This window comes from Passer domesticus, chromosome 9 (assembly GCF_036417665.1).
Source record: "Passer domesticus isolate bPasDom1 chromosome 9, bPasDom1.hap1, whole genome shotgun sequence".
Classification (NCBI taxonomy): Eukaryota; Metazoa; Chordata; class Aves; order Passeriformes; family Passeridae; genus Passer; species Passer domesticus.
Genome location: NC_087482.1, coordinates 10,043,393 through 10,057,203, shown reverse-complemented (window position 1 = coordinate 10,057,203; position 13,811 = coordinate 10,043,393). Strand labels below are relative to the sequence as shown.

Here is a 13,811-nt window from a genome sequence, read left to right as displayed (position 1 = left end):
CTACGAGTGTCACAGACACATTTTATGAAAAATCCTTTTTCCAGGGTCTTTTCTCCTGTGAAGCTGGGAAGCTTCAGCTTCTCCATGTTTTGTTGCTTTGGAATGTGATTTGGAGAATTGTTACCCAGCATGTGAAATTGTTTTTACTTGATGAGCAATGACAGCCACCTGTGTTAAAGTTGTGAACAGTCACAAGATTTGTTATTCATTCCTTTGCTTTCCCTTCCAGCTTTTTGATGAATTCTTTCTCTCTATTTAGTATAGTTGTAGTGTAGTACTTTAATATAATATCCTCATATATCAGCCTTCTGAAACATGGAGTCAAGATTCTCATCTCTTCCCTCATCCTGGAATCCTCAAACACAGGTATACCCAAGTCTTTCAGGCTTGCTCAGTGAATGAGCAGCTGATTGAAGTACAAAAATACTGAGAAACCCCACAGTCCCTTCCTAGGAAGAAACATCTCCCCATCTAAACCTCACCTGTCTTTATCCAGTTACAGGGGAAACAGACATATATATATATATATATATATATATATATGTATGTCTGTAATAAAATAACTTCAGCTTTAAATGAAATCTCTGTATTTATCCTTTTCCTATGAAATTTTGGTTAGAAAGAAGTTTTATTTTACACAGTTACATTTAGTCAGGACATTAAATAACAGATGCTTTTAAGATGCCAAATACTGGAACTGCAGCAAATTCCTCCCTGACTGACATTCATGTGTGCCTGCTCTCAGGGAGGAATCAGAAGGTCCTGTCCAGAGGGTGAGAGCAGATGTATGCCCTCTTCTCCAGGATCTGCTTTGCAGCTTTTTTAATGGAATCATCCAGGTTTTCATCAGCATCTGTGGAGAAAGAGAGAAAAGTCAACTAAGGGACCACAAAGAGCTGTTGTAAATTTCTTTCAAGAAGTGTTTTTGAACACAAATGCAAGAGTGTGAGGGCCAGGAAGAAACTGAACATTCTCTATTGAAAAAGATTGGTTATTACAGACTGAGCTTCAGAGACCCAATGCCCAGCTGGTCAGTACTTCCCAAAGAGTCCAAATCCCTCATTTCTATCAGCTACTTGTCAGAAGTATATACATGAAATGTAGATATTATCTTCCTCAATAAGGAACTCTTGCAGTTGGCTTTAGCTATGAAGTGAAGAGACTCTTTTCAACAGGTTCCAGCTCTGCTGCTTGTTTCAATTAAAAGCGGAGCCAAACTCTTCTGTTGGTCACATCAAACTCACCTTTTTTTGATTACAGTCTGAAAGACAGAAGAGCGTAAGAACTATTTTATAGTACTTACATTTTTCTAATTGAGCCATGGCATAATTATTCTTGAAATAGGCTTCTGTGCAGAAGATATTTGTAAGAAGCACCTGGAAAAGGAGTAAAACTGAGTTTAAAAATAGTGAATGAATTTCATAACAAAAACCATGTAGTAAGAATACAGTAATTGAAACATCTCAAAGCTCTTTGATGATGGTGCCCTGAACCCCAGTCATGTGCAGTGCAGCCTCAGCTGTCCCTTTGAGGCCAGAGAACTGCCAAGGCTCAGGGCTGGGATGAGCCTTCACCCAAAAGCTACTCCAAGACTGATTGGGAATCAATCCAGAGCAGGGCTCACACAAAGAGCAAAGTCTCAAGGCCAAAGCCAAACCTTCATCATGTTGGATTTGTTTTCACACTGATCTGGAGCAAATTTTTCTTGACCTGCAACACCACTGTTACCATGAAACTTTACATGAGCTACTAAATAAGCACTGTCCTTTCCTGTCCTGAGCTGTGCTGCCCAAATACTGTTGTGCTTATGTGTTTTTATTAATGATTATATGGAAAGAGCTTGGGAAGAACTGCATGGTGTTAACAGATTTGAGAGAACGTGCAGAGTTGTGGTGAGGTTCTAAATGTCTGTGTATGTGTTAAAGAAGTATTTTAAACATGTTGAAAGTGTGCAGCTCAACAAGCAGAGCCCCTGAGAGGCTCCTGCACTCTGGCAGGTTTAGCCACGTTCTGCTGCACTTTTATGGGAGAGTTTGCTGTAATTCCCCAGAGATGCAGCCTGCCTGCTGCCAGGAGCACAGCCTGAGTGGGAATGGTTGGTGCTGAGGGACACTCACCTCGTGGTCATGGTTCCTGAGCCCGATGCTGATGGAGCGGCTGGCCCGGGAGATGGCTGCAGTCATTGCATACAAATTAATCACCACATCTGCCACTCTCTTCAGCACCAGCTGCTCATCCACTATTGTCTGGGAGAGAGAAAATCATTATCTGCTTGTGGTTTGCCAATTTAAAACTTTAACCAAATATCACTGTCCATACTTCATGTTTAGGTCCAGCTTTATTTCGCATAAACCGGTTCTAGCCTAGGTCAGAAATTATCATTGTTAGTTTTGGGTTTACTAAGCTGCACCTTTTAAATTCTACTTGTAAAATTGTAATATTGATGTGTGCCTTAAACCACTTTGTTAAATGCCTGTAGCAGCAGGATTTGTGCTTACACAAGAAGAAAACAACCAATTCACTGAGGGTGCTGGTACTTTGGTTTTGGTTCTAACAATGTAACTTGCCCATTACACTGAGTACCTAATGTCAGTGTGTTTTCTCACACCCAGTGAGAAGGTGTCATGTGAAGGAAGTGCTGGTCCTGCCACACTCAGTCCCCTGCAGGTTCCAGTGGGGCCCTGAGGATAAACTATTCAGTAACAAAGACAACAGACAAAATAAATAGTTACCTTGCCAAACCTACTTAGCAGGCCCCTGACTGTAGTTCCAAAATAATAAATGTTTTCTTCAAGTTTCTTGGCATTCTCCTATAAAACAAAACACAAAATAGAACAATTTAAGTAGTCTTATAACAGAAAAGCAACATACCCCCACCCCCTTTAAAGAGGATACTGGATTTTCTCTTTTTTAACATTCATCCACCTTGCTGCTAAAAGCCAGACAGGCACATTTCTTTCTCTCAAAGATCCATTACAATTTTCTGGAGTTTACTCTCAGTAACTTTTAGTATAGGCTTATGATAACAAAAGTAACTAACAGAACGCCCCATGAAAAATACACCTTATCTTTTCCCTATTAACAGAACATTCATTTTTGGTCATAAAAACCTTTTCCTAAGTGATTAAGCAAGTATGTGTATGTGTAATTCACAGTCATTCTGACCTGAAACGCTGTTCCAATTAAACAGGAAAAACTCCTGTTTTGTAACTAACCTTATAACAAAGGGCAGCTATTAAAAACGCTTTCATATGGTGAAGGCTCAATTTATACAAATTATCCAAATGGATCTAAAACTGGATTTGGTATAAACACAGGCTTAGAGCAGCCTTCATCCTCCCTTGATACTTGGACAATAACTGTAACTTCTTACCCTGTCATGGTGCCAACATCTGCTTACCCTGGAAAATCTCACTGCCCCTAGGTATACATTTTGGTTTGCAAAACCAGGAGATGAAATTGTGGCAAGCAGCAAAGGGAACAAACACACAAGCAGAGAGGCCCTTACCTGGAGGCTGGGATGCACCACCCCACTGTCACCTACAAGCCCCAGATCCACCTTCCTGCCCAGGGTGTCCTGTAACCTGGTCAGGAACTCCCCCAGCGCCACTCCCACGTTTCCTTTCTTGATTGCTCTGAAATGTTGGGGAAAGAATGGCTGTTAAAAAAAATTCCAGGAGGTTCAGACACAACCAGTTGCAATTCCAAATACTTTAGCACCAAGTCCTGATCCACTACTGTGAAGTCTGGAGAACAACTGTGGAGCCTTAAGAGTCATCAGCTGCTCTCCAAGACACCCACAAGGAATTCCAGAGACCAGTACTCAATATGCACAATGCAGCTGTTGCGCCAATACAACTTCATTCAGATACAAAATATTCATTACTGGTCTTGAAAGAAATAATTACAGCTTGTGTAAAAGTCCAAGATAAAATGCATTAAATGCTACAATTCCTAAATCTATGAACCATCCCATTAAAAACACAGAGTCCCTGTAACAGTGAACTTTTACAGACAATAAATAGAAATACTGCAGGTATTCCCTGCAGTTTGTCCTCTTATCTATAAAGTTATCTGATTCTGTTTAGTTTATTTAAAACTATTAAGAATAAATAAGAACATACTTAATTTTGTCAGTTAAGATCTTCCCTGCATGCTGCATCCCTGTCAGTGCAATGTACATTCTCAGGATTTCATTGGTGCCCTGGAAAAAGCAGAAGAGAAAGTGAGAAGGTGGGTAACCAGAGTTTACAATAGTGTTTTCCAAGCAGGTCTGTTGTGCCCCTGTGCTCTTCCCACTGCTCCAGTACCACATGATGACTCTCCCCACACATAAACTGCCGCCTTTTGCTTTATCTCAGTTTTAATTCTGATTTCATGGGGCATTGCAGAAGTTGAGCCCCTCATCATTAAACACACAAATATACCCCAATGTAAAAGAAAACAGACAAAATGCATTTTGATTAAAAATGCTCTGCACTGTTCCAGTGAAGGAACATTTGAACAGTTGTAGAATTGCTCAAAATGAGCTGAGTTAAAATCAAGTCTGACAGTGAGTCTGATATGCACACGATGGGTCACTGACAATCCAGCTTGGAATGAGAACAAGCTTCAGAACCAACTTTTCTTTTAATTTAAATGCCCATCAATAAGTTAATTAAACATCTAAGTTGATCTTTTATGAGTTTCTCTGCTTCACTTGTGAGAAGCACACAAGAGGAAAGGTTACTGCTGTAACTCACACTGTGGTCAGTCTTTAAAAGCCATCATAGCTTATTTTATTATAGGGAACTACTATTGATATTCCAAAGAAAATAAGGTTAGTCCTGCAGTTTTACTGTTAGAGACTTTGCAGCTGAAGGAACAAGATCCTGGTCAATCAAACCTTCAGGTTTCTACTCCCCTTTATAGGAGGTGTGAACTGCAGTTTGCAGAAAAAGGGGATCCTGGTACTTGCCTCAAAGATGAGCAGGATCCTGGTGTCTCTGAGGTAGCGTTCATAGGGATAATCCTTCATGTAGCCAAGGCCTCCAAGGATCTGCAGAGCCTCACTCACACATGCCCAGGCACCTTCAGAGCTGAACACCTGCCATGGAACAGGGTTTGATCAGCAGAGAGTAGATAATAAATCAGCAATAAACACAGGATGCCCTGCTTTGGGGTTGTATCCACAGGACACTGCTGCAGCGTTTTCTGTGTGTTACACCGGTCCTGGAGCAGTATCCCTGTGGCTCAGGGGTTTGTCAAATTTAGTGATGCAATGCACAGGGCACTCTCCACATTCCAGGGACAGGGGCAGCCCCACACAGGGAGAGCAGCTGCAGCTGCTTGGCTGGAGCCCAGAGCAGGAGTTTTCTGCAGTGACCATGAGGGACACCCTGACAGCCACAGCCTGGATATTCCACAGGGTTTGTTGTGCCATCAGCTCCCTGGGAAAGCTGGCACAGCAGCAGCTTGGCCAGGATGGCAGCTGGAGTGTGACTGAGTGTCCCAGTGCTCATGTGAGGCCTCCTCAGACGCCAGCTCAGCGGCTGTGACATTCTCAACCTGTTCCCTGCTGGTTTTATTTTGCACGAGTCTGAGCTTGTGGGGTACAGACAGAACAGTATCTGTCACTCCACCTGGCTGCAGTGCTTCTCTCCTCTAAATGCAGCCCTGAGTTCTCAGCCCTCTGCAGGCTGAACACTGAGCCTTTTCCCAGCCCTGGTTACCTTGACCATGGCAGCCTCGACGGAGCAGTCAGGGAAGCCTGGCCTGTCCATCATCCCTGCAGTCAGGTAAGCCATGCTCTCCATCACGTAGGCTTTCACAGCCATCAAACAAAACTTCTCCTGCCACACAGCAACAGGAGGAATCGTACAGAAATTCAGATGCAAAAGTCCACAATCAACCCTCAAACTTAAAAAGACCTGCAGTTCTTATATGTTTTACATCATCAAATTAATCAATCAATAAAAAGTACCACTTTGAAACAACAATAAATAAAAAATACCTTTATACATTTATCATTCTGGACATTTAAAAGATCAGTGTACAGAAGTCAGCACCAGGTTCACACAAATTTCTAGCAAATCCTTTAAACCAGTACAGCCAAAATACACCCAATGCAATCTATGTCCTGGCACTTCGCACAGAGATTTAGGTGTTTCATGTTTTGTTATCTGAATTAATCCAAACTGGCTGAGTTTCTTATTGAATTGTTTCCTGGTGCAAGCATACTCTGATGTCAGTTCTTCAAAGAAAGAAAAACAAGTCATTCTCAGAAGAGCTGTGACAGACCATTCCAGCAGCTGGTGTCCTTCCCTGGGTGGTGACAGTCTGTGCCCAGGAGCCCCCTGGCTGTTCCAGAAGCAGCACTTTGTGAAAATCACCCTCACACTGATGATGTTGACCAAGTGTGGGACCAGCCTGTCAAAGGCTTTTGAACCAGAGGTATGAACCTGTACTCTTAAGAGAAGTGATCAGGTTTGGTGCTAATTGGTTAGAGAGACTTCTGTTACTGTTTTGGCTAATAATTGGCAGAAAGCAGTTTTAGCCCTAGTTACTGTGTGCAGCTTTGAGCCAGTTATTCAGGTGGGAGGTTCCAGGGGAGATTACACCTTCTAAAATCAATAGTACAGAGGTTTTTTTGTTGGGAATAACATTTTACCTCAGGGAAGTCCAACAGAGGCAATAACCTCCCACTCTATGAACTGAATCTACACTGTACAAAAGGAAAAAGACCTTTATTTCAAAACCTCTGCAAGCAGGCTTTTAATTTAATTTAATTTTTCAAAACCATATTTTCGTGTTTTAAAGATATCAAAGCCTGTTATGACAAGGTCAAGACTCCTGCTCCCACTCTGAATGTCCTGCATGATCTGCCTCAGGCAGAGCAGTTTCTGCTGGCACCCAGCCATGCAGAGCTCCCAATTCACCCACCTATCAACTTCTTAATCATTCCAGCAGATGCACTGCCCATGCTAAATCTTCCACTGTTGAGGATATTCATGGCAACCTGTGAAGAAACAGATGGGGTTTAGGCCACATTCTCCTTAGGTCACTGCTTCCTGCTTCTGTGTTCCCTGGATTTCACTCCTCACTGGGACACACTGCCAGTCCTGGAGAGTGCCCTCACATCAGCCACCACAGCTCTCAGCATCCCAAGGAAAATGCTTCAAAACTGGGCTTTTCCTGCCACCCATTACATCCAATTTTGTATCTGAAGTAGATGATCCGGTGACTTGGAAATAATCTCTAATTAGATGAAGGTAAAATGTAGATAAAAATGCATTTATCTGCAGCTGGTAAACAACATTCCAGCTGGACAGCACGGCTCCAGTTTATCAGATGAAGAAAACCACAGTATTTCTCCTTGCAGCTGACCTGTGATGGCTGCTCTCTGCCTCAGGTGGCTTTCAGCAACACATCACAGAAGGGATAAGAAAGGAGGTATAGAAATGAAATACAGACCAATAATGTAAAAAAAATAGATTTTAGAGTCTGGTGTCTGTAGTGTTGTTTCTCAACATGGGTGACTCATGTCAAAGCCTGTTAGGAAAGAAGTCACTGTCCTACATTTTAACTTGTCAGGAAGGCACCATAACAATCTTCTTTTAATCTCTACTACATTAAGGAAAATAATTTCTTTTAGCACTTAGGCCTGGACTTGCCTGCTACAGCAGGAGTAAGAAATGGAGAAGGAGTAAGAGCAGGTTAGCAACTCCCCAGGTCACACTCTCAGAGAAAGGTTACACAGCAAGGCCACCTGTGGTTTTCTCTCCTGGGGTCCTGCCAGCATTTCCCTGTGCAACAGGGCAGCCCTGGAGAAGCACCTGACAGCCAGGGCACCTTGGAGCTGGGCATGCCTCCAGCACTCCCTGTGACATCCACACAGCCTGTGCCAGGGTGTCTCCCTTCCCACATTCTGCTCTGGAACCAGCAGAGGACATGTCCTCCATTCAGGGCAGAAGGGCAGCTGAAGTCACTCCCTCTTCTGAGGGGACACCACAACAAACAACCAAAAGCCCAACAAGAAGAGAAGAAACACAGAAATCTGAGATGATGGCACACTGTGCACTGTCCAGTGACACCAATTTACAGATCAATGGGGGAATCTCTCTTCCTGTACCCTAGAGTGTGGCAGTGCTCACACCACCCACAAGGAAACTTCAGCACGGGGGGAAACAGCCTCCTTCAGACTTCTATAAATCACCAGTAGTTATTCTCCACTGCTTACCTTAAATCCCCCTCCAACTTCTCCAATTACATTCTCTATAGGCACTTTGGTGTTTTCAAAATGTACTTCACAGGCTGAAACACAGAATTAACACTTGATCAAATATGACACAGAAATACTTAAAAGACATTCAGGAACTTAAGTCACTATTTGTAGCAGGAAATGAAGTCTTCCTAATGCATTGTTTATGACAGAATTATACATGCTTCGCCAAAGAAGTGAGAATTTGGGAAAAGGCTGTAGTTGACATCAGTTATTGATGTAAAATATTTAAAATATTATGAATATACACTGTGTAAACAGAGAACTACAGTTTGGTCTTTATTTCTAGTTCTAAGGAACTGACTGAACAGTCACCAAGATGGTGAAAAGATGCAATCATTACAAAGCTTAGAAGAGCTGAAGAACGTGGACTTCTAGATTAAACCTATTGGCCACTGAGTCTCCTGAATGATTTCTTTCACTGCACAGTGAATGAACTCCACAAATTGGATTTCTTATTTCAGACCCTGCGTCAGGAAGGGCTCCTGGGAAAAGCCAGCTAAAGAAACATGAAACTTATACTGTAACATGGAATACGTATTGATTTGCCCCTGAATTCAGATGATCCAACCAAAATAAAACCTTAAACTATGAAAACAAGTTCTGCTAACAGTTTTAGGTGGCTCTTACTGTTGGAGCCTCGAATGCCCAGTTTATCCTCGGGTTTCCCATGGGTGACGCCCTCGAAGTCCCGCTCCACGATGAAAGCAGTGATTTTATCCTTCACCTGCCCGTCCTTGTCCACAATCTCTGTCCTGGCAAACACTGTGAAAATACTGGCCAGGCCACCATTGGAGATCCAGACCTGTTTTGAGAGAGGGAAGATGTGTAAGAAAGGTAAATGTGCTGATTTTGTGGGCACAGCCCTCCAGGGTTTTGTAACAGGCTGGGAAAAGAACAGAGTGCTGAAAAATTGCTGTTCCTTCCCTTCAGTTCTAATGAGGGTCTGCTCCCAGGGTGAGCACATTTCTGAGGAGAGCTGACCACATGTGCTCAGTTTAGAGCAACTTTAAAACCAGAATGTAGTATCAATATGCATTAAATTAAAATCCACAGTGCATTTCCACAAAAGCTGGTCCATCCTGCTGCTGCTGGCACCTGAGAGATACAGGGGCAATGCAGACTGGACAAACCCTGTGGCCAAAAATTAACTCTGATGAGAAATTCTCTGATCAGCCTCTCCCCCAGGGTGGGTCTCTTCACACCACAAATGGATCAACAACTACAGACCAAGTCTGCAACGCATCCAATACTGCTGAAACCAGGACATCTCTGATTTCTTCAAGACTGGCTTTTGTCACGGTTTCTTTTAACAGAAAGGTTCCAGGCAGACCTATTTCTAATTAAATATCAAGTTGTATTTTAAAATCTAGCCTGCAGAATGAAGAGATGTCAAATACAGGTTCAGGTTTCCTTTTACCTAAGCTGTCATGGAAGGGGCTGATTTACTAAGAAACCAACCCGCCCTGAAGCTGAACACACAAATGGCCAACAGAGAAAGAACCCAGGGTAGTTTTCCATTTTCCTTACCAGGAGTTTAATGCAGTAATTCTCTAACAATAATTTTCTAGTCCCTTTGTGCCTAATCTTTTTGACAGGGTCATTCTCCTCTAGCTTGGAAACCTCCCAGTTCCAGACTGATGCAAAAGACAAGAACACTGCCTACATTTGTAAGAAACCCCTTTCCTGTTCCCAGTCTGTGAGTAGGTACCTTGGAGCCATTTAACAGGAAGTGTTTCCCATCTTCACTCAGGGTTGCCCTTGTCTGGATGGATGCAGCATCACTCCCACTAGAAAACAAACAAGTTACTAATGTTTAAAGAAGTAAACACGCTTTAAAAAAACAAAACTGCATATTCCCCCTCTTCCTATTCTGTAAAAAGGAGGGGGTCTCAAATAGCAGTATATAAATTTTAGCTTTTAACTAACAAGGAAGCTCACTAGACTGAACAGTTCTAAAAGTTACCTGAGGGGACATTTCTTCTCATTACCATGTTATCAGGATTATAACCTGACCAGACTGTGTAGAATGCCACAAAAGCAACATTTTGGAGCTACACTTTGAGCTATGTGAACACACAATGAGCCTCTCACTTAAGTGACAACAAAAATTCTTCCTTTTAGTTTTGGTAGCTCCTTCAAAACAGGCTTTTATATTTTGAATAAGAACTGAAAGCATCCCAGAACAGTCACAGCACATTATTTCTGACGTAGCACAAAGCATCCTTTCAAGTAAATGAATTCCTGGGATGAGAACAAGAATCAAGGATTTCATGGACACTGCCAAAAGCAGCATGTTGGGGAAAGAGTAATTGGAGTGTTCCTTGAAATACCAAAACTAAGCCACAGATGTATATACTGAAGCCATGGGCCCCAGATAAAGAAGCCTGAAGGTATGAAGCAATGCAGCTAAGGCAGTGAGCCCCTGTGGGGCTGTGGGGCAGCAGCACCTGCCGGGCTCGGTGAGGCAGAAGGCAGCAATGTGCTCCCCCGAGGCCAGGCGGGGCAGGTACTTGGCCTTCTGCTCCTCGGTGCCAGCAATGAGGATCCCCTGCAGAAACAAGCACAGGAAACTTTGCAGCATCACCCTGTGGGAAAAGAGAGGGAGCGGACAAGCTCCAGCATGTTTAGAAAGCTTCATCTGCAAGTTTTATGGCATAGCAAGAGACAGTTTAATCAACAAGACTGTATTATTTGTCAGTCATTAAAATATTTTTTCATTAGCATTCTCTGCTCAATTCCACAAGGAATCTTCTCTTGCTATAACAAACTGAGTGTGGTTTCAAGCTTCTTTCTGCCATCCACCCAGCACTAAAAAGGTAAATACCTATGGCTATATTCAAGTTCAAAACTGACACACTTTCTCTCAGATGAGTTATCTCCTCTAGGCCCCCCAACATGCAGCCCCAGCCAGCCAAAGTTCCTCTTTTCTGAATTCTTTCCTTCCTCATCACCTGAGCCCCCCTGATACTGTTTCAATTCTATTTATTCTAGGTACTTTAGACAAGTTTAGCCAATTTAAAAAAAACCAACTTGGACTCATTCACCTAAGAACAATTATCCTAATAGTAACTTCCTTGTGTACTTCCTATGCAGCCTTTCTGTCTCACACTGAACCAGTGGCAGAGGCTGCTGCAGACACCAACAACCTGATTTATGCTTTGCCAGTAATTCTGATTTGCTCCCCCTAAGCCCCACATTTTTCACTTCACCTTTTCCATGCAATTTGTGCAGAAGCCCTGGCCCCAGAGCAGCAGCATTACCTTCAGCCCAATGGCCTGGTGAGCTGCCAGGGTCACTGCAATGGAGCCATCCAGGGAGCTGATTTCTCCCAGACGTGCATACATGGTGTTTGACAGGCCCAGCCCACCTGGAACAGGCACCAGGTTTTATTTCAGTACATTTTTTGTGCCACTTTCCCGCTCCCCCAAAAATCCATTTCAAGTACAGAAATACAGGAATGTAGCAGCTTTAACTGGAGAGGTACAAAAGCGGCACAAAATGCACCCCTAGATGTTCTTCTGTGGCATTTACTCACCATATTCCTCTGGAATCTGCATGCCAAAGAGACCCAGGTCCTTCAGTCCTTGTAAGGTTTCGGGTGGGATTTTTGCATCTTGATCGATTTTCTTCGAGTCCACTACAAATAGAGAATTTTTTCTGATTTAACACTGTGTTTCTCAGTGCCCAGAGCAGCTGGGAGGCTACAGGATTCTCCCACCAGGGCCACAGTCACTCATGACCCTTCTCATTCCCAGCTTCACAAGAATTTCTTCTTTCTAGCTTCAGCCTGACCATCCTGTTTGTCCTCATGACATATTCAGGAAAAAGACTTGGAAATGGGAAAAATACAGCATTTATTTCATTTTCTCAAACATTTCTACTGGTTCTGCATGCCAGCAGATTCCAAGACTGGAATAAGCAAAGTATTTTCAGGATTTTCTATCTGAACTAAGTCTAGGTTGTGAATACAAGAAAAAAAAAAGTACATAAATGAGGAAATTAGAAAATCTTGTTCTTAGGAGATTTTAAGATTCTTGGGGGATTAAGAGAGCTGTTCTGTACCATGGCAGTGAAAACAAACAGGAATCATACTTTCTCCAGACTCCATAATTTGACCCTTTTATTCCTTCCCTAAACATCAGGCTGTTTACTCCATGAACCATGTTCCCCCCCACAGAGCAAAGAGTTAAAAAATGTAATTTGAATAAATCCTTTATTTACTGTCAGTGAGCAACACTACAATTTTACAGTTAAAATCACCTGGATCTCGCCAATTGTGATGTGTGACAATCACTGGCTTCTCCAAACTCCTACAGAGTTTGGAAAACCTCTGTCAATGGGAAGGCTGAGACAGTGCTGTTTAACTGCCCCAGAAATTGCTGTCTGTGCAAACCACTATTCTGCAATTGCTCTGGAACTGGCTTATCCAAGGCAGCACGAATGGAAGAACACCCTGCAATGCTCTCTGGAATGCAGACGGGTAATAAAGCCTTTCCCAAATGGAATTATTACTCTAATACTGAAAAAACAGAAATGCTTTTGATTTTTCATAACTCCTCAACGAGCCAGCATTTCTGAGTATCTCTGCTGCATTTTGCCACGGTCAGTTTTAGCAGAGTAGGACAGCTATAAAGTTCTAGGAACTAGAACTAGGAAAAAAAAATCACAATGTATGAAGTAGTTAGAAGCACAATTCAGCTGAGCTAAAACCAATTTCAAATCCTATCTTTATCCCAGAATTCTTTTACATCCTTGGTTTTTCCCCTGTTTTGGAGATTTAATTCTTCTGATCAGCACCCAAATACTTCCCAAAAAAGCCACAAATGGACATGCTACAGAATCAGCATCACTGTGTGAGCAGCAATAAATGCATAAACTAAATTAAATGTTTGAAACACCTTATAGAACTGCTATAGTGAAATAATTTTGTAATCACTAAATCACTTGCATGGATAAAACCACAATAATATACCTTCTTCATTGAAGAACTTTTCAACAGGTCCCACAAACTGGTTGATTTCTGCCAGTTCTTCATTGCTAATTTCTGGGTAAGGAAAAACTTCTTCCTAAAATAGGAGAATAGGAGAATTATTTAATAATTTTTAATACACGAACCATGCAGTTAAAATAAAAATCATGGGAGATATGCCTTGCAAAGACTCTAAAACACTGTGCAAATTAAGAATTGTGGAAAATGTCCCGAAACAGAAATAGGGCTCCACAGGACCCAACTTTATTTCACATCAAAACCAGACCAGAGGGTGTTAACTGAACAACAGAAACATGAGGGAGAAATCAAGAGATCTTTTAAGAACCACGAGGATGCAAAAGTTCTTCATCACCCATGAGTTTTAACCCTATTCAGGGACTGATAAAAATGAGTTTGATGTTTCCAAAGCTCAGCCCATGAGCACTGTCCCTTGCGAACACCCAGCACATTTCACCTGCTAATGCCTCGAGGACAAAGGTGAGTGAGCCCCACCACTCCTTATCATCCCCAGGGTGTTCTGGCCATGAACTGGAAGCAGCACAGCCTGACAGGTTGGAA

At 42.4% G+C, this 13,811-nt stretch overlaps 1 protein-coding gene across 1 annotated transcript; it reads right to left on the bottom strand.

Moving 5' to 3' along the window:
* Positions 1-609: 609 nt before the first annotated feature.
* Positions 610-11,699, bottom strand: LOC135308323 (complex I assembly factor ACAD9, mitochondrial-like). Its single transcript, XM_064433264.1, has 16 exons — positions 11,684-11,699; positions 11,524-11,630; positions 10,711-10,811; positions 9,972-10,050; positions 8,891-9,065; positions 8,219-8,292; positions 6,922-6,997; positions 6,165-6,232; positions 5,712-5,834; positions 4,958-5,086; positions 4,125-4,204; positions 3,509-3,635; positions 2,733-2,810; positions 2,118-2,246; positions 1,304-1,376; positions 610-853 (listed from the first exon to the last, which is right to left on the bottom strand). The coding sequence occupies exons 1-16, from the start codon at positions 11,697-11,699 to the stop codon at positions 753-755; spliced, it is 1,536 nt and encodes a 511-aa protein (XP_064289334.1). The 3' UTR covers positions 610-752.
* Positions 11,700-13,811: the final 2,112 nt, after the last annotated feature.